We start from the raw sequence: 22,401 nt of genomic DNA on the forward strand, positions 1-22,401 counted from the left end.
ATTACTGAATAAATAAATGTATGAATATATCCTTACATTGTGCCGATATATATCACGACCTGAAGTAAGCACATTGCCTATACATTGTACCAAAGATTATTGTTTTGTTTAGTATTCATTTTGGAGTTTATCACGTAAGCGGAAAGTTAACTATACCGCGAAAAATGTTTTGCACGTTATCCACGCATAATTAAATTAAATTAAACTCCAATAATTTAACCAATATTATGCATTTAACGAACCCATAATCATGAAGTATAGAGATGAAACAGTGTATTTTAAGGATTCCAATATTTCCATTATCCTGATGATAGCATGTATATTATGATGAAACACAGAGCTTGGCTACTTTGTTGGAAAAAAAATTACTCGCCTATTACATGTTATTTCACCTGTATTCTCAAATTGGTTAGAAAAATAAGAAAATTTAATGTGTGTATATTATCATTAATTAACATATACATTATACAAGACTACTGCTTCTGTAGTTCTTCTTTATTTTTTCCGAATAACCTATACAAAATTATTTCTGAATTCAGGCATACATACACACTTTGTGGTAGATAAGATAAACATATTTTTCCCCTATAAAAACTATGGAAGAGTGATTATTTATCAGTACTTAAACTGGTTTGCAAAAAAAAACATTAAATACAAATTTGAAAATTCTGGAAAGAAACCCAAGGCTACACGATGGATTATTTAAGCTGTACTTACCCTGGCAATCGAATACTAAATTTAAGCTTGTAATTTCTCAACCCTATCAGTGAATGATCAGATAGAAAACGGATAAAACACTCGAACATGTATTAAAAAAAAAGTAATAGAAAAACGTAAGTGGCATCTCTCCTACAAGTTTCAGTTTTATAGCTTAGAACACATTAAAACGACCAAATAGAAATTTTGTCAAGAAATTATATGACGTTAAATACATTACTGTAATGAAAAGACGTAAGCTAAGAAAGATCATGACATATTTAAAATTTCAGATCAAAGCTTTTGTTTGGTTTGGTTTGAAATTTCGCGCAAAACTACACGAAAGCTATCTGCGCGTTCTGTTCTTAATTTATCAGTGATAGACTAGAGGAAATGCAGGTACTCATAACTACCCAAACGCCAACTCTTGCGCTACTATTTTACCAACGAATAGTTGGATTAACTGACGCATTATTACGACCCCACGGCTGAAAGGGCGAGCATATTTGGTGGGACAGGGATTCGAATCCCTGGTAAAATTTATTCATAATAACTATGCCGGTTATCAAATTAATCCTTATAAAGGAAGGATTCATTCAGGTTAAGATCATTAAGGAACATTACACTATGTAACAAAATTTTTATCTGTTCTTGTTCCTCGGCAGAAAGTGTTATTTCCCAATTGCTTATGCCAAAAGTAAATGGAAAATACCTATTTTTTCTCTTCAATCTTTGTTTTTGTAACCTGGGTAATATAATTTTCAAATTTATCCATTTTCCAGAACATTCCAGGTAGCTGATAGAGAATTTTCTCGAACTTACAAGAATTTTCAGGAACTTTCTAGAATATTGTAGAACTTACGAGAATTTTCAAGAATCTTTTAGAATTTTCTCGAAATTCCATAGTAATATATATGTAAAGGGGCTCACCACTCACCACTTCAGTTTAGTTTTAGTTGCCTAAGTGAACATATAGACCTATATAATTTTATCAGAGATGGAATCAAGAAGCTGCAAACATTCTCCAGACGCACTCTGCTATGTATGTGGCCAATGTATCAAGACAATGGCGAAAAGGTACTCTGTGACAGCATCTGCTAAAATGTATATAAGACACATTTCGGCATGCCTGTCGGGGATCAAGACAAACCCTGGGCACCTCATTTTATCTGCGAGCACCGAAAAAACTCTAGAAGGTAAGACGGATAATTTTTGCTTGCTTGGATAGTAAGATTTTATGTTTGCTTGTTTGTTTTTTTGAATTTCGCACAAAGCTACTCGAGGGCTATCTGTGCTAGCCGTCCCTAATTTCGCCGTGTAAGACTAGAGGGAAGGCAGCTAGTCTTCACCACCCACCGCCAACTCTTGGGCTACTCTTTTATCAACGAATAGTGGGATTGACCATCACATTATAACAACTCCACGGCTGAGAGGGCGAGCATGTTTGGCGCGACGGGGATGCGAACCCGCGACCCTCAGATTACGAGTCGCACGCCTTAACACGCTTGGCCATGCCGGGCCAAGATTTTATGTTATACAACTTTAGACTTTTTAAAATTTAAATATCTTTCGGTACACCTCAAAGAGTAATACAACAGCGTCAAGACTTTGCTAAAAGCCTTGAAATATGTTGAGTATGGCAGGGAGATTATCGGAGACTTCAGAATGATGGCATTCCGGATGGGTCTCAAAGGAGACTTTACCAAGTTTCTCTCTTATTTTTGCCTTTGAGAACGCAGGGACACCTATCCCAAAGGCAAATATGACAGGGACACCGCAGCGCACTACAACAGAAAGCATTGGACACAATAGACTGAGTTCTCTTTGAGGAGGCAAAATGTCAAGTGTGAGCCACTAATAGACCTCCAGAAGGTGTTGTTCCCACTTTTGCACATAAAATTGGGTCTTATGAAACAATTTGTTATAGCTCTTGATAAGGAATCTGTAGCCTTCAAGTACCTTCGAGACTTCTTCCCTAAGCTGTCTGAGATAAAGGTCAAAGCTGGTGTCTTCATTGGACCACAAATCAAAAAGATCCTGGAGTGCACAGAATTCCCCAAGACGCTCAGTAGGAAGGATAAAAAGCATTGGATAGCTTTGTCGCAGTAGTTTGTGTTTTCTTGGGCAATCACAAGACCAAAAATTATGTGGAACTGGTTGAGGATCTGTTGAAGAATTACAACGAAATGGGCTGCAAAATGTCCTTAAAAGTTCATATCCTTGATGCTCGTCTTGATATATTGAAGAAGAACATGGGAGTATACTCAGAGGAGCAAGGCAAGCTATTCCATCAAGATATACTGGACTTTGAACACCGTTACCAAAGAGCGTATAACGAAAGCACGATGGAAGACTATATTTCGGGGCTGATACGTGAAAGTGATTTACATTACAGTCGTAAATCTCGAAAACTACTCTCTTCTGAACATTTTTTGTATAACTTTAGTATAAATACATGTAAATCTTGATTCATATGTTGTTTTATTCAAACCTTATGTAAATGAAAATGTGCAAATTTGCCCGTTTTTACACAGAAAATAGGTAACTTTCTAAATTTTATTATCCAGTTTGAAGGGAATAATGGCCATTTTCTGTACTTTTACAATATAAATAATTAAAAAATAACACATACTATCCAGGAACAAAATGTGTATTACGTAGTGTTATTTACTCTAAGTTGACACATGACTTTCATATAGTTTTATACTGACTAAACAAAGACAATATAACCATACACGCTTATACATCTCATTATTTTATACTTTGCAGTTTTACTTTTTTACATATAACTTAAGACTATATATTACTAATATTTCAAATAATAAGTTGATAAATTAATTTTTATCTAATGGATACAACTTACGTAGTAAAATATAAATATCTAAAAAAAGAAAAATAACTAAAAGGTTTATTTGTTTTATTAATATGCAAAAACAAATAATAAAATTGGTAGTTATTTAATATTGTGAGATTATTAACTTTGAATGACAACCAAACCTACATTTTATATTTTAAGTAGCTCTTTATAATTTATAATTGTCTTTAATATGTGGACTTAGGACATGGCCAAAAGCATGTGAACACCTTACCATCACATCCATATCTACTTGTTGAACATCTCATTCCAAAACCAATAAAAGTGGTCCCCCCTTTGCTGCTAGAACAGTCTCAGCTCTTCTGGGAAGAAGTTTTACTAGATTTTGGAAAATGGTTGCGGGGATTCAGCCACAAGAGCATTAGTGAGGTCGGGCATTGAAAGCCAATTCATTCCAAAGGTATTTGATGGGGTTGAGGTCAGTGTTCTGTGCAGGTCAGTCAAGCTTTTCCACACCAAACTCGGCAAACCGTGTCTTTATTCACCTCGGTTTGTGCACAGGGGCATTCTCATGCCGAAACAAAACAGGGCCTTCCCAAACTGTAGCCACAAAGCTAGAAGCACACAATACTGTAGAATGTCATTCTATGCCGTATCATTAATATTTCCTTTCATTGGAACTAAAGAAGCTAGTACAAAGCATGAAAAGCAGCCCCAGACCATTATTCCTCTTCCACAAAACCTTACAGCTGGCACTATGCATTTAGGCAGGAAGCGTGCTTCTGGCACCTGCCAAATCCAAATTCGTCCCTCAAACTACCAGACAGTAAAGTGTGATTCATTACTCCAGAGAACGTGTTTCCACTGCTCCAGAGTCCATTGGCGATGTGCTTTACATCACTCCAGTCTACACTTGGCATTGCGCATGATGATCTTAGACTTGTGTGTGGCTGCTTGGCCATGAAAACGGCAATTTTATGACGTTTCCGACGAACAGTTCTTGTGCTGGCATTGCTTTAAGAGGTAGTTTGGAACTTGATAGTGAGTGTTGCAACTGTGGACAAACGATTTTTACGCGCTTCAGCAATCGGCGGTCCTATTCTGTTAGCTTGTGTGGCCTACCGCTTCTTGGCTGAGCTGTTGCTGCTCCTATATACGCATATATATGAAAAATATATATTGCGTATTAAACGATAAAAACCCTATAACCCATATGCTTTCAAAAGGTGGAACTTTCTTCTTTACTTACATGTTTATAGCGGTTATATTAAGACTTCACAAACTTGCGTGTTTTGTTTTTTACATCAAGAATATATATTATGTGTATTATAACCAGGATATTGTAAGTATGAACAACCCTTTGTTGGTGGAATTCTAACTCATTTTCATCCTTTATGCTTTCCAAGGAACAAAACTTTGCGCGACTCTACAGAACGTTATGTTTTAAACGGACTTTCCTCAGGGTTATTGATTTATAGCATTATTACTAAACTACATTTATTTACACTAAAGGTACAATATTTACCTATCTCCCGTACATCTTACAACAAACTATTTAAAAAATGAAATATGTGTATTAAACTTGTTATGAATTATTCTTAATGTACCTCAGAAATAAAATATCTTCATGTTAAAAATCCGCAGATTAAACTGGTAATGTTTAACAGGTTAACAGTCTTTGATAATGTTACTTCCCCAATGAAAATGTGAACGGTTAAATCTATACATTCAGTTGACTATGCAAAATGTAATAATAACAGTAGGCTAAGTGAAGTGGACTGGTGGAAGGCCAGCTTATAGATTATTTGCTGTTTCTATGAAGTGAATAACATAACAATGTACAAATTTTCTAATGTACTGTATGAAGTTAAGAACCAATTTCTCATATGTTTTCAAACCAGTCACTATATTAGACCAGAAAAATAAAGTGTCCACCAAGGTATTCATATGTAATTCTTTCTATACGTTACAAGAAAGTGTAGCTTTATATTTAACCACAAAGAAACAAATAATTTTTGTCCTAAAACTATTTACCGACTAACGAGAAACAATATAACTGTAAGTTAGGCTTTATTAAAACTGTACAAATAATGCACCAGTTAGAATTTTCGCAGTTCAGTGTCTATTATCAGGCTTCCAAGATTCGTTATTTTTTGTATTTGAGCTGAGTCTACAGTCGTGAAATGGCAAGAGTTCATATCTGTGTAATTTGTTTTTGATTCGTAGTTTAAATTAATAGGAGTGTTCAATAATTGTTCTACTAGCACGTAATGGGTTCATCCGAACCATTAAAATTTCAGTTGTTTCATAACTTATGTAATTTTAGATCATTATTTGTTTTATAGTTCCCCTCGGGGGTTTCATCCGAACACTTAAAATTTTAGTTGTTTCATTACTTATATAGTTTAAGATAATTAATTCTTCTAATAGTTTCCCACGGGGTTCATCCTAACTGAAAAAGCTCGACTGTTCTATTGCTCATATAATTGTACATCATTAATTATTCTATTCATGGGGTTCATTTGAACCAATAAAATATCAGCTGTTTCATCACTTATATAGTTTTAGATCATTAATTGTTCTAATAGTTTCTTAGGGGGTTCATCTTAACAGACAAACTTTAGCTATTTTATTGCTTATATAGTTGTGGATCATTAACTGTTCTCACAGCTGTTTATATAGCTGTAATTCATTAATTTTTATAGCTCTATAGAGGGTTTGTTTTACCAACAAACGTCACTTGTTCCATTGCTTGCTTAGTTATAATTCACTAATTGTTTTAATAGCCCTCCATGGGTTTTTTTTTGTACCTCAACTGTTCTACCGCTTTATCAGTTATTATGGTTATTTCGATTTCAGTTTTGTTATTTCCAGTCATGTTCCGCATAAGAAAGTTTCGCCATTGTTCATTTTCAGTAATCGACATATTCAATTCTGTAATTTGCATATTTAACAGAAGTGCAATATAATATTCAACTGAAAGCTGTAGCCTTTTATCTAACACAAACTACGATTTAGGTATAATTTATATGACATATCATACTACTTCATAACAAAATTTAAACTTGACTGAAATTAAATATATATTTCATCCCAAAATGTAAATTACAATACTCATCTAATATACTAGATTTCATAAAGTATGGAAGAAGGTTATAGCTCATAATAAAATAATATAATATTTCAAGTTATTTTGATTTGTACTAATCACGAAAAAAGTGTACCTTTTCTTAAGTGACTTCATTGTTATGTTTAACTCTAATTTCTCAAAATATCTATAATATTCAGATATTATACACAAAAATACTCTATCCATGTGATATAATCTCTTGATCACAAATGTTGGTAAATAATGTATCTCCGGTTTCTGTATTAAGTCAAACATTTAAGTATCATAGGGATCATTTCGCTGACTTCTTGGTAACCTCTAATAATTGTAAATTAACACATTTTTATCCACACACCACACATATATGACTATTACTTAAGAAAATCGAGATAAATATGTATATATCATGCTAGTTAAAGAGTTCTCTTTTATATTTTAATGAAATGAGGGTAAACTTATGCTTCGTAAAATATTAGTTTGAGAGACACGCTTAATTTTTTGTTTCCGGTTATATACCATAATAGGGGGCGTTTCAAACCATTATAATTAAATAAGGTTATTTTTCTTTTATTGGTTATTTGTTTTTTATATCTTTCTGTTTCTAAGCAAACAATTTTAAATAATAAATAACTGTTTGAGTACATTCTTATAAAAGTTAATAAAAACGACCTTTACACTTCAGATAACTATAAAAGAATATATATCTATTTAAACCAACATTTCCCCTTTGCATCTTATTCAGAGTTAATATACATAATTACTACGCCCTTACCCTTCTTCCCATGATTTAAAGAAAAGTCTGGAACCTTAAAACTATAAACTCCATAGACAGTCTATTGTGTAGCTTCATGTTTAACAACAAACGTACGAACAACTTCTTAATGATTATGGTTTATGGCTGGATTTATAAATTATCTTATCACAGTTTCTAGTTTTCAGTTGTTGGCTAGATTAATATACAAATTATGAAAACCTGTAGTAAAACGTAATCTTATCTGAAATTGCTGTTCGTAAGAACTGTAAGTACATTAGTTACAATTAAGTTAAAAGAGGAAATGTTTTTTTTTTAGAAATCCTGACAAACGTTATAGCCATAAAATGAATTTCTTCTGTTTAGAAATAAGCTTTGGTGATTTTGTTTTCAACAACATGTATTAAAGATAGTTAAAAAGTACATATTTTATATAATGTATAATGATGTACATTTTTTTAACTTTAATGATTTCTAAAAGATTACCTCTATAACAACGCATGATATTTTTGTCAGGCCTATGAAAAGCAACGGGTAAAATATTCAATTAATATAGCACGACTATTAATGGTAAGTAAAGTGTCATAGTCTACAGTCTGTCATCGGTTATCCATAATGATAAGTAATGTCATACAAGGATTTAATACCTTTCATATGTATCATATCATTCATAAACTCGACGACCAAACAATCGGGTTTGTTGTCATCATTTCATTTTTTCTTCATGAAGTCGGGGGTCGTATCATAAGCACTTAACGGATTAAGCCTTAAGCTCGTCACCTTTATGTGTTAAGTCGTTACAGCAAACATCGAAAGACGAATATAGCTAATACAAGATCTGAGCACAATAACACAGTGAATATTCAGTTCCTTTTTATATTATTGGGAGAAAGTTAGGAACATGGATATTTATCTTCTTTGTTGTGCAAAATAATTTACTTTTCTGTTTTTGTAAAATGTCATGAAACATCACTTTTGTTGTTAATACCTTACTCAGTTATTTTTCGTCTTTATACATAACACGTGGTTTACTAGCTCACTGTTCATTACCAAATGTTTCATTAGTTTATATGTACGGACCTGCTGTATACAGGATGATAATGTGTATTGTTATCCAATTGCTAAATGTGGTTCATCAAATATTTCTTACCATCAAATTCCAATACACAAATTATTGGCTTCATAAGAATCTGTATCTGTATTTATTGACGATCAGGGCATTTTTGAATCTTAGTGTCTTTGCGTAATGTTCTCTAATAAGTCAGCAAAATATCAGGAGGACAATAATTCAAGTTAATTAAAAATAGTAACGAAAAAGAACAAACCTATCGATAGAAAACAAGAGCTAAGGGCTACAATAACCTGATCCAATTCTCACAGTTATAAGGTCCGCTGTATTCACGATAATCCTGAAATAACAAGAGTATAACATTAAAGCTCCGAACGTTACACTCCCAATGTATTTTTACAAATAATTGAAAATATATATGTTGTTACAATAAATGTAGTTCCTATCACCCGTACAAATGAAGTTATATCTACCGTTACAAAACGTTCTCTTATTCTCACATTTGGTTTGCTTTTTAAATGCAAAGCTACACAGCTAGTTATCAGCAATATAACCATCACTAACATCGAGCCCCAGTATTTAGCGTGTAAACTCTGACGTTCTAGGAAGCTTCACTTTTGAGTTATTGTTGTTGCCTCGCTACAAAGCTACACAACATGCTATTTATACTATGTCCAGTGAGTGGAATCATACCCTGAATGTTAACGTTATAATTCCGTGAACTAACAGCTGACTTTTAAATAAAACATTTTTTTAATTCTAGAAAAAAAACATTTTTTACAGTATATGTTTATCATAATACTTACTGTGTTTTAATATATTTTTCAAGTGATTTAATTTCAAATTTGTTCTTAGCCAAGATTTTCTTGCAGTGTTTGGTAATTAGCTCTTTTGTCCAAATCAGAGTTTTTTTGAAAATATCGCTATTATATCTTACTGAAGTTAGAGAGAAAGTGGTATGTTATAGATTCCAAAAACAAAAATGCAGCTATTTTTTGTCCCCATATAACTCAGAAGACTGATGTTATTTTAAACTATAGTGTTGAGAAATATTTATCCTTTCTCATATTTTATCCTTAAGCTCTATGTCTACAAAAACGACGTTGTTCTCCTTCTAAGAAGACTGAGTAATGTCTGCAATTTGTAAAAATCAAGCAAAAGAGAATAAATATTTGTTTTAGTTTAGAGGCGGTACGACTATCGCACTTGTCATCAGAGTAAGCGAATTAAAAACATCTATGGAAAGCAATTTACAACCTCAACCGTAAAATAGAAGAAGAGTGTTTGCTTCCTTATAGCAAATACACATCGGGCTATCTGCAGCGTCCACATAAAGGAATCGAAACCCCTGATTTTTAACGTTCTAAATTCGTAGACTTAACGCTATTTCAGCGGGGGTATATTGCAAACCTAATGAAAAGTAATTGTATAGTTTGTTTATGTACGAAAACATTGATATTTTTTCTTTTTAAAAACGCTTAGCTTAAGAATACTTTATTTTTTGTAACTGCTATAAGAATTTTCTCATCCTTTACGTTATATTGAATAAAGTGAATCCGATCGCACAATTTTTGGTTTCGAAACTAATAATTCATATTTATACACTGAAACACTGAAACCAGTCTATAGTTTGATGTGATATTTTCCAGATATATTTGGCATAGTTGTTTGACGCAGCGTCTGCCACGGTTGTAATTAGTTGCCCATTAATGACCACATATTCAAGTGGTACTTAACAGTGACTAAGAGTCTGCTCCCCTTCATTCAAGATGTTTTTTTATGAGATCATTCTTTACCTTTGTTTACTTTTTTCTTCAAAATTATTAAATCGATGACATATTGAATTTTATGATGTGTGCCGGAGTGCAGATCAAAATGTTTAACGTTCGAGCCACGATACACCACTAGACTGATCAACAATCAGAAAGTGGAGACATTTAGAACTATGACAGTTTATAGTAGCTGCATATGATGTGGTTTTGCAGGTTGGTTGTTCATTCTATGGTCAACACTTCTAGATTGGAAGTAGCTTATTTTTACTTAGTAACTACTACTAGTAATAGTAAGCTGCTAGACCACAGTAGTATTAAACTTGATGAAAATCTTCGTATATTATACCTTTTAAGTGTAGACCAAATAATAAATATCTTACTACGAATAGACCAATTCACTTTCAATGAATGATACTTCACGAAATAACCATTATTTAAATTAGTTATTTGGTGTGTATTTATTTAAACTCAGAAGTTTAGAGTGTAAGATTCGTAACCACACTAGTTTTAAGGCACCCTCACTGTAACTAATTTCCATCGAACATAAAAACTTTGTTCAGAGAAGTTCTCAAGATAATTCACGACTTTATGAACACTGATTCTCGCATGTAACTTCATTCATTGATCATGTTAACAACATTCCACAATGAGCGAAAGATGACCGCATTTATCAAAACTGTGATCACAAGCTTATACTAAATAACAATTCATTTGCAGTTCGTAGCACTTAATGAATCATCAAATGCTTGACTCGCCGATAAATAAACTGAGTGAGTGAGTGTCATTATTCAAATTCAGCTGATACACTATGTTAAAAAAAGTATCTAAGTTACCCCGGAATCTGGGTGATTTTTAATATATTCTTACTTTTTAACATATAGTTTGAAAGGATATAATTATAATGACAACGAAACGAAGAGCGAAAACATTAAATACGTAATAAATTCTTCACTTGAAATTATGTAAGTTATTATTGAGGAGACTTCAAGTTTAAAATAAGCAGGTGAAACGTAAAGCTGAATTATTTAACCAAAGACCAATATTGAAACCAAAACCAACTTTTAGTCAATTTTATTTCTACATTATTCACATGTTTAACAATTATTTCATGATAAAAAAAAGTTTTCATAGTTGTAGATAAGAAAAATGTGAAATTTACAGGAACTGGTTTGATATTACATCTTATGTAACGCATTTCTGCAGCAAAAACTAATACAACAGGAACATTTGTTAATGTTCAAAAGTGAAATATACACACATTTCGACAACCGATAGTAATACAATATAAGGAATATTTTCTCTCCGGTAGGTGTATATCTGAAAATGATTTCTCTCAAAAAGTAAGTGACTGTTTTGTCCAACCTTGTTGTAACGAAGCAAAATGTATTTTTAGTTGTTAAAAGTATTTTAATTAGAAGGGTTTATTTTTTGAATTTCGCGCAAAGTTACACGAGGATTATCTGCGCTAGCCGTCCCTAATTCAGCAGTGTAAGACTAAAAAGAAGGCATCTAGTCATTACCACCCACCGCCAACTCTTAGGCTACTCTTTTACCAGCGAATAATGGGATTGACCGTCACATTATAACGCCCCCACGGCTAAAGAAGCAAGCATGTTTGTGTGATCGAAATTTGCCTCGCAACCCTCAGATTACGCCTTAACCCACCTGGCCAATTAGAAGTGTATGAGATCAGTGTAAACCAAGTACAGTAAAACCTGTCTAAAGCAGAATCGCAAGGGTCCGAGTAAAATTCCCTGCTTAAGCAGGTTTTCCGGCTTAGACGTAGTGAACACGAATTTCCTGAATTATATATAATTTTTGAGCGGAACCTTATACTTACTTGACTTAAGGAAAGTAAGACGTTTGTGAATAAAGTTATTATACTATTTATGTTATATTTATTAGAATAAGAACAAAAATAGGCATTCAAACTATACATAAGTACACAAAATCTTAATCAAATTTATTTGAAGAAAGTGTCCAATTTCAACTGTTTCGTTTTTTTTTAATGGGCTTTCTCATGCGGTTGAAACAGAATGCCAATTCTACGGCCTTTTTATGAAGTTCATTTTCCCCCTTCATTTTTGCACACAATTTGATAGCGTTAATGTAACTTAACACTTGACATGAAATAGGAATTTCTATTTCCTCACTATCTTTTCCATTTTGTTAATCTTCTGAATCTCTCACACTGTTACTATATTGCGATTCTGTTATAGATTTCAAATGAATTTAATCAGTTTCTGTTAAAACATTCTTGTCAACGTTCACAAAACTTTCTGCGTTCACAGAATCATCTACATCAGTCTTCTCAATCAGAGTTTGGATTTCATTAGAATCGTCATAACAAACAATTTCTCCATAATCTCCGCCAATATTAAGAATAAATCCACAGTTTCGAAAGCGCTTTATTACGCACTCGATTGAATGACTTAAAAATGCAATTGCATCTAACACGTCAGTTTTCATGGTCATTTCAGATGCTTTCTTACAGTCGTCCATGTTTGCGATAATATGCAGAAGCATCAATTTTCTGTATTTCAATTTTATACACTGTATAATTCTATTATCTAGTGGCTGTATAACTGATGTTGTACATGGAGGTACAAAGACCAAACGAACATTTGAAAGTTGAACTTTTGGGTACGAGTTGCATTATCTTGGAAAAGTAGAATATTCCTATTTTCTTGTTCCATTATTTTGTTTAATTTGTTCAAAAATTCCTCGAATATAGTACTTGTCATCCACGCTCCTATTATTCGCTTTCCATTTTACAGAAAGCCTCCCGGTAGTACAGCGGAAAGTCTACGGATTTACAGCGCTAAAATCAGGAGTTAGATTCCCTCGGTGGACTGAGCAGATAGCCTGATATGGTTTTGCTATACGAAAAACAAACACACCCAACAAGAAGTTGATTCTTCCTTAATTTTTTTAAACAGCGCGGAATTTAACTCTTACTTATTGCCCATGGTAAATTTTCCATAAATTTTAAAATTAGGGAAGATAGATATTTATTTTTTCGTGAATATTATTTCAAAAGTAGAATTTTGCGCTTAAAATACAAATATATTTCTACAAATCATGATTTTAATTTAACTGCAAAAATAATGACGGTAGAAAAAAACAGAATATATTTAACCAATACTTACTGTAAAAAAATGTCCGAGAATTTATTAATATTTAAATCAATTATTAATTAAACAAGAATTTATTGATATTTTTAAATTATTAATTAAATAAGAAAATAATATTTAATCAAAAACATTTTTTATGCCTTACTCAGGTTCTAATGCTACTTGTTGATAGACCAGAAGAGGCCTGGCATGGCCAAGCGTGTTAAGGCGTTCGACTCGTAATCCGAGGGTCGCGGGTTCGTATCCCCGTCGCGCCAAACATGCTCGCCCTTTCAGCCGTGGAATCCTTATAATGTGATGGTCAATCCCACTATTCGTTGGCAAAAGAGTAGCCCAAGAATTGACTAGCTGTCTTCCTTCTAGTCTTACACTGCTAAATTAGGGACGGCTAGCGCAGATAGCCCTCGAGTAGCTTTGCGCGAAATTCAAAAAACAACAACAAACAAACGATAGACGAGGTAGGTGAAAGATAGTCTACCGTCCGCGTTACGGAGGTTCTGCCATCAGAGGGCCTTTTATTGGAGAAAGGCTGCAAAATTTTGATATTTCCGGGTATGCAGTTTCCGGCTTAGACAGGTTTTACTGTATATGGGACAAGTGTGAACGTACTTCGCATGTAAATGAATACTCAGCTTTTCTCGGCTGTAATTATCCCATTAAAGGGTAATCAAAATTTCGTTTTTAATTAACTGACAATTTATATATTTCTTATTTACTTAAATTAATATCTTCAATACATTTTAAATAAGAATGAGTGAATAACATCACAAAATTGAAAGTGTTGAAAACATATGCATACTCTACATGAATATGTTATTGGATACTTGAAATACATATATATATATATGTATTAAATGATCTTAAAGTGTGAACAATGTTATATTCGAACATAACTTGTAATACTTTAAGTGGTTTACAGTACGGAACAATTTATCATTTTGAAATCACAAAGTATGCATATAGTCAGGTATAATCAAACCATTTTACCAATTACATAGAAACAAACATGGAGAATAGAAATAAATCTTTTTTTTTCGCCAACTCTGATGGTTGATGGTACTGTTTATGTTTCTCGCTATATTTTCTTAACATATTTCTGTCTGATTCCATTGAGATATTTAAATGACAGCTTTGAGCATTTCTATGAGTTTGGCTAAGTTGTATTTGAGAATAAGTACGTGTGACCTTAATGAAAGCTTCGGTAAATGAAAACAAATAATCAGTTATTGGAACAACGGTAAATATTTATTTACCATTCTAATAAAAAATGCACAAAATAATCTTCATATGATCCTCAAAGTGCACTAAATCATAGAAGTAACTCCCAATTCATAATACTGTGTTTTAAATACGTATTTATAAATTACGTACACGAGGAAAATATCAGTAGTATATTTCGTCACTTACAATATATGACCACTCAACAATTTTACATTGTATAATGTAGGTAAATTACCTAAACTCGTTACTCTAACGACGAAACGCTAGCATGTAATTCTTGTACAAAATATTGTTCTTTTAAAAAGATGAATAACTTTGCTTATTAAATAAATTAATAATTCAATACTTTAACAACTGTTTCATTAAATTATTCCGTGTTCATGTAGAAAAATGTGCAATCTAGAACGTTTAGCTCTACTTAAAAATAATGATTTTTATCCTCTTAATTTTCGTATCTATTATATGTTTCTCTGCGTTTGTTAGAGTGGCAAAGTATGCTAGACTTTCCAATCTATTAATTATAGCTCTACTTAAAAATAATGATTTTTATCCTCTTAATTTTCGTATCTATTATATGTTTCTCTGCGTTTGTTAGAGTGGCAAAGTATGCTAGACTTTCCAATATATTAATTATAGTTCATTTTTACCAACGCAGGTTCGATTCACTATAGTTCCTCACGAACCTCTTTAACATCTCACTTTTTTGCGTGTAGGAAATTTGCTAAACATCGGTGTATATGAATGCAAATAAGAAACATTTCATATTTTGAGCTTAAATTTTTTTTAACGAACATGTACGCTCATGTCCTAAGCTGCTTTAAATATTTTTATTGTAACTCATGTTAAAGAATTAAAATAAACATTTTATGAATTTAACAGCAAGAGATCCACGCTATTTCCTTTTAGTTATGATTTTCCTAACAGTTGAAGGGTTGGCTTTGTGTCATAAGTACTGTTGTATTAGTCGTAATGTATAGCTAGGAATTAGATAACTAAACAATTCCTTTTGATATAAACAAGTTGTGGATAAGCTAACGGATCTCTTGAGATTGAGGTCATAATTGAGGTCATTCCAATTATCAATAGCCTTTAAAAGTTTTCTGGATTTTATTATTTTTTTTATTTCAGCACAAACACACTTTACATTTAAATATCTACCTAATTTATATTAGAGAACAATGCGCCATAGTTTGTACACGCGGTATCAAAGTAATTTTTTTCAAATTTTAACACTCTGAAAGAAAGTTATTTTATACAAAGAGAATGTGTACCAGTAAGTTATAATGATACCATTATCAATCAGATTTAAACCACACCGAATTAAGTCATTTCAGTTGCGTCAGCCTTATTTTGTTTGCCCTATAGTTTCTTAATTTTTATGATCTAGCTAGTTTTAGTTATTTAATTGCAGTTTTGTATCATAGACTCTCTGGTATACACCTTTTTTGGAAAACAAAATATGGTTTACCTTTTATCTTAGACAAGAAAATATAGGTTACAAATAAAATGTAACATTAACACATTAAAGTAGAGTATTGATTATGAGAGTTTTCAGTTCAGTGTTAAATTTACAAAATAATCTCACTTAATTCATATTAGTAACAGATTAAAATGGCACAATGTTTGCCATCACTGTTATGTGAAACGTAAGAGTTACTATTTTAAAATATCTTAAAAACAAGCGTGTATGATCTTGTACATAGAGAAGGATAACGACTCTTGACAATGTTGCAATGGTTTCCTTGTTGATTTTGTTTTCAATAATTGTTACATTAATTCGGTACGTTCTGTGCTTATACACGCATTTTTGGATCTCATTTGTTAATTACGTAGCTGTTAATAGCCTAATTCTTAGAATGTATAGCAAACAAGTTAATACACGCGTGATACATTAGAGGACTTAATGCGCAAGACCTGAAAGGACAGTATTTATACACACCTTCACTTGGCTACTGTGATAAACCTAAATAGAAATTGCATTAACTTCACTATTAGCTATTGTAAGGTTAATATGGTAAATACTTGAGCGCTCTTTCAGCATTCGTTATTTTCCACAGTAAATTACATAAGAGTGAAAATTAAATTAAAAAATACAGTTTGTAGTGTAAGTGATAACGACAGTTTCTGAAACACTCATCTTGAAGAAATTTCTATCAACTGATAAAAAAATCGATAATAAACCCAAAGTTATTTTCATATGGAGCGTTCCCTACTGAATGCTAACATTACATCGTTAGTTCACAGTAGCTCTAAGCAATGTATCTACAGAGTTTTTTACAGCTTAATGGTAAATCGATTGTGGCAAGTTTCTCAAAAACATATGCTTGTAAAAAAGGAAAAATATTGTTTTGTTGTGTCTCGAATTAGCAATTTCTCTTGTACCATCTACTAAAAAAACTGTCAAATAATATGTAATGACGAAAACGATATAATCGTGACATCACAAGTCAAAGAACTATTTCGTGTCGCCTTTCAGGAAAAAAAAAAAAAAGAGATAATTTAGCTTGTAACTGATGCCTCTAGGGGAATTAGTGTTGACTTGAACAATAAATATAATATTTTCAGATTTTGTTCGAATACACTTGTGGATTCTTCTGAGCTGGTCTTAAAAGGGGTGTGTTTCACTGAATGATTAGCTGGAGTTCTTTACTTTGAAATATTCAATTTCATAAAGTGTATTTCTTAAATTTTTGTTATTTAATAAGAAGCAAAAACATGGTCTAGATTAAAAATCATCTGTTGTATAGAAAATCTATATAACAAACCTTGATCCTGGGTGAATGTAGTTCTTCCAATAAACGCAATAAAACTATTGTACATTGCTTATACAATCCGTTAACATTGAGCCATAGATACAAATGTAATATAACCGAATCTCATCCATTCAAAATAATAAAAACATGTTTTAGCCTTTAGATAAGTGTAATGCAGCCTGCTCTCATCATGTTTAAACATGATAATGTAATTTTCTTTTCATATAATGAATTCTGCTTATTAAACCTTTTTGCATATATAATACAAAACAATACGCTGGTATAAACAAACACACACAAATATCTGACACATGCACAGCTAAGTAGAAAAGAATTACCGTAAGTTTCAACAAGAATAACATGAAATTTGTTACTGTTATAAACTTTTACATGATATATCGGTTTAATTACTCACTATTTCATCAGAATATCTCACGGTTACACCAACGTTTCCATTGAGTGACGTCTGAGAAAAATACATTATGGGACTTTGAATCGAACATACATCCTTTGAATTTTAAATTATTTTTCTTTACGTGTCAACATTAGATTAAACAACTGCAGTTTCAGAAGAGTTGTTTGTTTTTTAAATAAGCTGGTGTTTCATGCATGTATTGGTTTAACTCTATTTGTTACATTCCTGGTGTAATAAAGAATAATGTAAGGTATTTTCATATAGACCAAGACGGAAACTGTGTATTTTAATGAGAGGGCGGACAAATAGTTTCGAATTCACTATGGTAGTGATGTAGATGGCGAAGGTAAATAGATACTTGGAAGTTTGTAGGTGAATGTTATTATTATTTATACTGAAAAAAGGTTCAGATTGTCTAATTTTATCGATGTATACTCCTCGAATATTTAATGATCAGGAAGAAAAAATTAGTACTATTACTAACAGTAAACGGGACAAGAGAATAAAGGAATCAAATCTTACGTCATACTCGCCATCACATTTTTAAGAAATTAAATTATATTGGGTGTAAAATATCATATTGTCATAAATAGGGATGTAAGTACAGATAAATGAAAGGAAAATAATTGTATAGGATCATTAAAGTTATTAAATGTATCTTATTTAACGTTATTTTTTGCAAATGAAAGTGTAACAAATGTTTCACCGAGCTATTCAATTCAGTAGGATGGAATTTGGTTAGATTAATTAATTATCATTTCCAAGAATTTTTCATATCCTATTACTTTATCATCGAGATAACCATATAACCGTGAAATTTATATATTTCTTTAATCACTTTTAACTCCATCTATTATTGATTTAATCATGTGTTCAAAAATTCAGGAAAATAAAATCACAAAGTGATAATTTCGTGTTGATGAAACCTAATGAACTTCATCTCTTCCAGTCTATGTTTCACTTTCTTTCCACCTCAGAGTGTGTAAGCTAAAGAACAGGAACGTTTACGTTTTGCGCAGTTCAATACCGCCGCAAACTTAGACTTCGTCTTAAATGAAGTCTAGACTTAAATCTTAACATTTTTTTTGCTCCCTTAGAGGTCTAATACGAACACCAGTGTACAGAAATTGAGTAACTCTTGTATGTGTGAGTGAGTTGAGCGACTGCTTAAGGTGCAAACAACGAAATATTGTTGTTGACATTTTGTTACAGTGTGATACGAGTATCGACTCTTCATCAAGAGCCGTAAGAACATCTCGTAGAAAGTGGCGAAAAGCAACGATTTTATGTCTACAGAAAACTTTTTTGCTTAAGGCAGCAAAACCCTAAGCCATTCAGCTTTACCTTGTTAAGTTATTTTGTTCCATGTACGAAGAGAAATAACAGATGTTTTCAGATTGTTTTAAGGAATGAAACTTTGATGCAACAGTATCACAATGCATTATTTTTAATGTTAAGATAGTAAATCTAATCTGATGAAGTTTACCTTACATATGCATATTCATTTGGTTTTTATATCGATATTTTAACTGTCTTAAGCTTAAATTACGTATCACGTTTTCATATATTTTCCAATAAATACCAAGACTTTTTGTCAAAAGTTACCTAGAATAATTATAGAAAGTTTAATGCTCTTTACAGTTTATTATTGTTATTAAAATTAGTGGTTTATTTTCTCTTTACTAAGTTAATTTTCATTTTAAGTTTGCAACTACACCGGTTACTATATTTATCACTTTCCCTGGAGAAACGGCGTTGTAGGTAACGAGACGGGCTGAGGATCCAAGAATATGTGGTTCGTGTTCAGTTGCATCGAAACAAAAATTACAATCTACATTTTGGAGCTATGTATATGGGTGGCGTAACGTCACAGTAGTCCACGTGTTGGTTGTGGGTGATGTTGACTAACCCTCTTCCCACTAGTTCATTATTTCAATATTAGATATGACTTAGGAAAATATACCCCAAGTCGCTTTCCTTGATATTCAATAAACAATCTTAGAAAAAAAATATGTTTTTTTTTCCTTTATTTCATGATAGTCACGTTACTATTACGAGTACTAGGTGGATGTCAGTTATTCTGTGGTAATCTAATTTAATTTACTGTATTTCATTAGATTGGAATCAAACCTAAAACTTCCCTCAAGGCAAACGAGTGCGTTATTATTGCCAGCAAAGCACTTTTTAAGAATCCAAAACTCTATTGTGTTAAATTTCTATCCACTTTTGATAGTGAATCAGTATGAGTGTAGAAAATATTTCGTCTTTCATAAGCTCTTCTATTCTATACATAAACGCAAATGATATATCGTAGATATCCCATTTTGTAGCTTTTCTCTAAAACAAACAAAGAGAATAACATATTTTTCAAACCTTCGTAATATTATTGGTATTGAAAACAATACCACTACCTTTTAAAAGTTAAATAGACGAGATATATAAAGTAGCTTGTTATAGTATTTTTGTTGTTTTCGTTTTTTATAACTTGTAGCTCATAATTATTTTCTTTACACGCTGTGTTTCTTTCCGTAAAAAGAAAATATCGCAGTATTTCTCTTAATTTCCCTTAAGACCAAACAAAAAATATTCTTTTTACTTAATGAATACGCGAGGATTCAAGACATATTTTATGTTTGGTGAATTAATTTAGTATATTAAGGCTATCGAACAGGTACGAAATTTAACTGCATAGAAAGTTAACAAAGCATTCCTTTAAACGCAGAATAGTTGTGATCGAAATTGGAGCAGAAATAATATAAGAATAAAAGAATGCTAGATAAAATTGGCATCTCTTGACCAATAGAATGACAAACCTTTACTTAAGAATTAAGCTCCTCTCAAAATGTTCTCTTCAATTATTCGACAGAAATTTCCACATATTCGTTAAAACTATTACTTTTTAATTCCTTCATAAATATACGTTTTTTTATTTCCCTGTCCTTAAATGGTTCATGTTAATTTAAAGGATATTGGGATCATAATTTACGACTCTTGATGACTGGAATGCTTTTCAGTAGCCTTTCGTTTTATTTTCTTGCTACTAGATGTTAACACTTAGCTTAGTGTTAACAAACCATTTATATTTAAAATTGAAAGTGGCGCTCTCTACTAACATGACGTGGATAAACACACACACACACATATATATATATATCACATATTCTTTTCAAGTTTAATAAACTATTATATAACTAAATTTACTGCGAGGTGCACTCGTTTATTGCAAATATAGCGTCCTCTATACGGAGTATTTGAATCTAATTTAGTATTACGTCTACTGTTCAATATTATTCAATTATTATAATTTTTATAATTTTCTAAAGCAATTAAAATATTTATTTTTCTAAAGAACGTTGAACGTTACAATTACAATTAAATTTGTAAGACTTAGAAATATTTTCCGTTCAAGTTCATCTGGGGTATGATAAAATAAACACATTTTCTTTGCAATTTCTTAATTTCTAACAACAATATTTCTATACAAACGCGTTTTGCTAAAAAAAAATAGTAAAATCAAGTTATAAGTATGTTCAATATAACTAAAATAAAATGCAGCTATTGCTAACCTTGTCTTCTTCTCAGAATACGGCGTTTCCATTAAATGTCACTTTAAGCACAAAATAATTTATATTTAGTCTTCTAATTATCTATTATTTCTCTACCAGAGCTATAAAAATGTTTGAGACTTTTCTGTCATCTAAGTACATGTTTATTTAGTAGTTGTTTCTAATGTAGATGTACCTGGACTATTTTGTTGTACTCTAAGGTTTTAGTGTATTGCATTGATGTTATGCAGCGAAACAACTAACGAAGAGTAAACTAAAGCTCGCTCTTTAAAGATAGTATTATCTTTACTATGGAATTACAGACCAATTACCACAAACTTACCTTCCGCAAAAAGTACTGTAAGCCAAACCCAAATCATCTCGTAGAATGTAATCCAGTCGCCCAAGATCTGTTACGTCTACACTCTAAACTAGGTGTGTGTCTACTGAACATTGGACTGTAGATACGCCGAAGCTAGTAGCAGAACTTTTGAGAGTGATGCAATCGAAAGTGGCGCCATCTATACTACTAAAATTATATATAGATTGTGTATAGTGCTTCACATTGAACACTCAAATTAGCAGGTTATATCATTAACAAGACAGCGGGTGATCGTATACTGCCAATGTAAGTTAAATACATACGGGAAGAACCCGCCTTAATCACCGCCTCTCTCGCTCATAGTAAAGAGTTGTTCGAGCATAATTCATTACAAAATGTTACAGCCTGTCTGCTTTCTTAAGAAAATACGGAGTTAATAAAAATAAGAGAAAAAGAAACATGAAACTATTAATGCCCTAACGCGTATCGTGTCGTATTGTATGTTATTTCTGTTTATGGGGACATTCCATGAATAATATACTTAACCATAACAACGTAATTCTCCACGTTTCATGAGTTTCATGTGTTTTCCTGGACGTTTATTACTCTAGTGGCTGTGACAACTCTACGTTGTAGTACTGCTCTTGCATTCTTATTGATGTATAAGCGTAGCAAACTGTTCCTGTTACGTTTCTTCTATATTAACCATGTACTAAGTTGATCAAATAAGTTTTTACTAAAATAGTCTTATGATACTATGACTTCTTATACAAAAGTAAAACTTAATTATCTAATGTTT

General features: G+C 32.0%; 1 protein-coding gene across 2 annotated transcripts in view; it reads right to left on the reverse strand.

The window, feature by feature from the left end:
• LOC143255358 (uncharacterized) overlaps positions 1-21,726 on the reverse strand; it is a 136,134-nt gene extending 114,408 nt beyond the window's left edge. For both annotated transcript variants that reach the window (XM_076510877.1, XM_076510878.1), the window contains exon 1: positions 21,624-21,726. In XM_076510877.1, the coding sequence (XP_076366992.1) occupies positions 21,624-21,660 (37 nt within the window). In that variant the 5' untranslated portion in view covers positions 21,661-21,726. The remainder of the gene's footprint in view (positions 1-21,623) is intronic.
• Between the last annotated feature and the right edge of the window lie 675 nt (positions 21,727-22,401).

The sequence above is a fragment of the Tachypleus tridentatus genome, chromosome 7 (assembly GCF_004210375.1).
Source record: "Tachypleus tridentatus isolate NWPU-2018 chromosome 7, ASM421037v1, whole genome shotgun sequence".
NCBI lineage: Eukaryota > Metazoa > Arthropoda > Merostomata > Xiphosura > Limulidae > Tachypleus > Tachypleus tridentatus.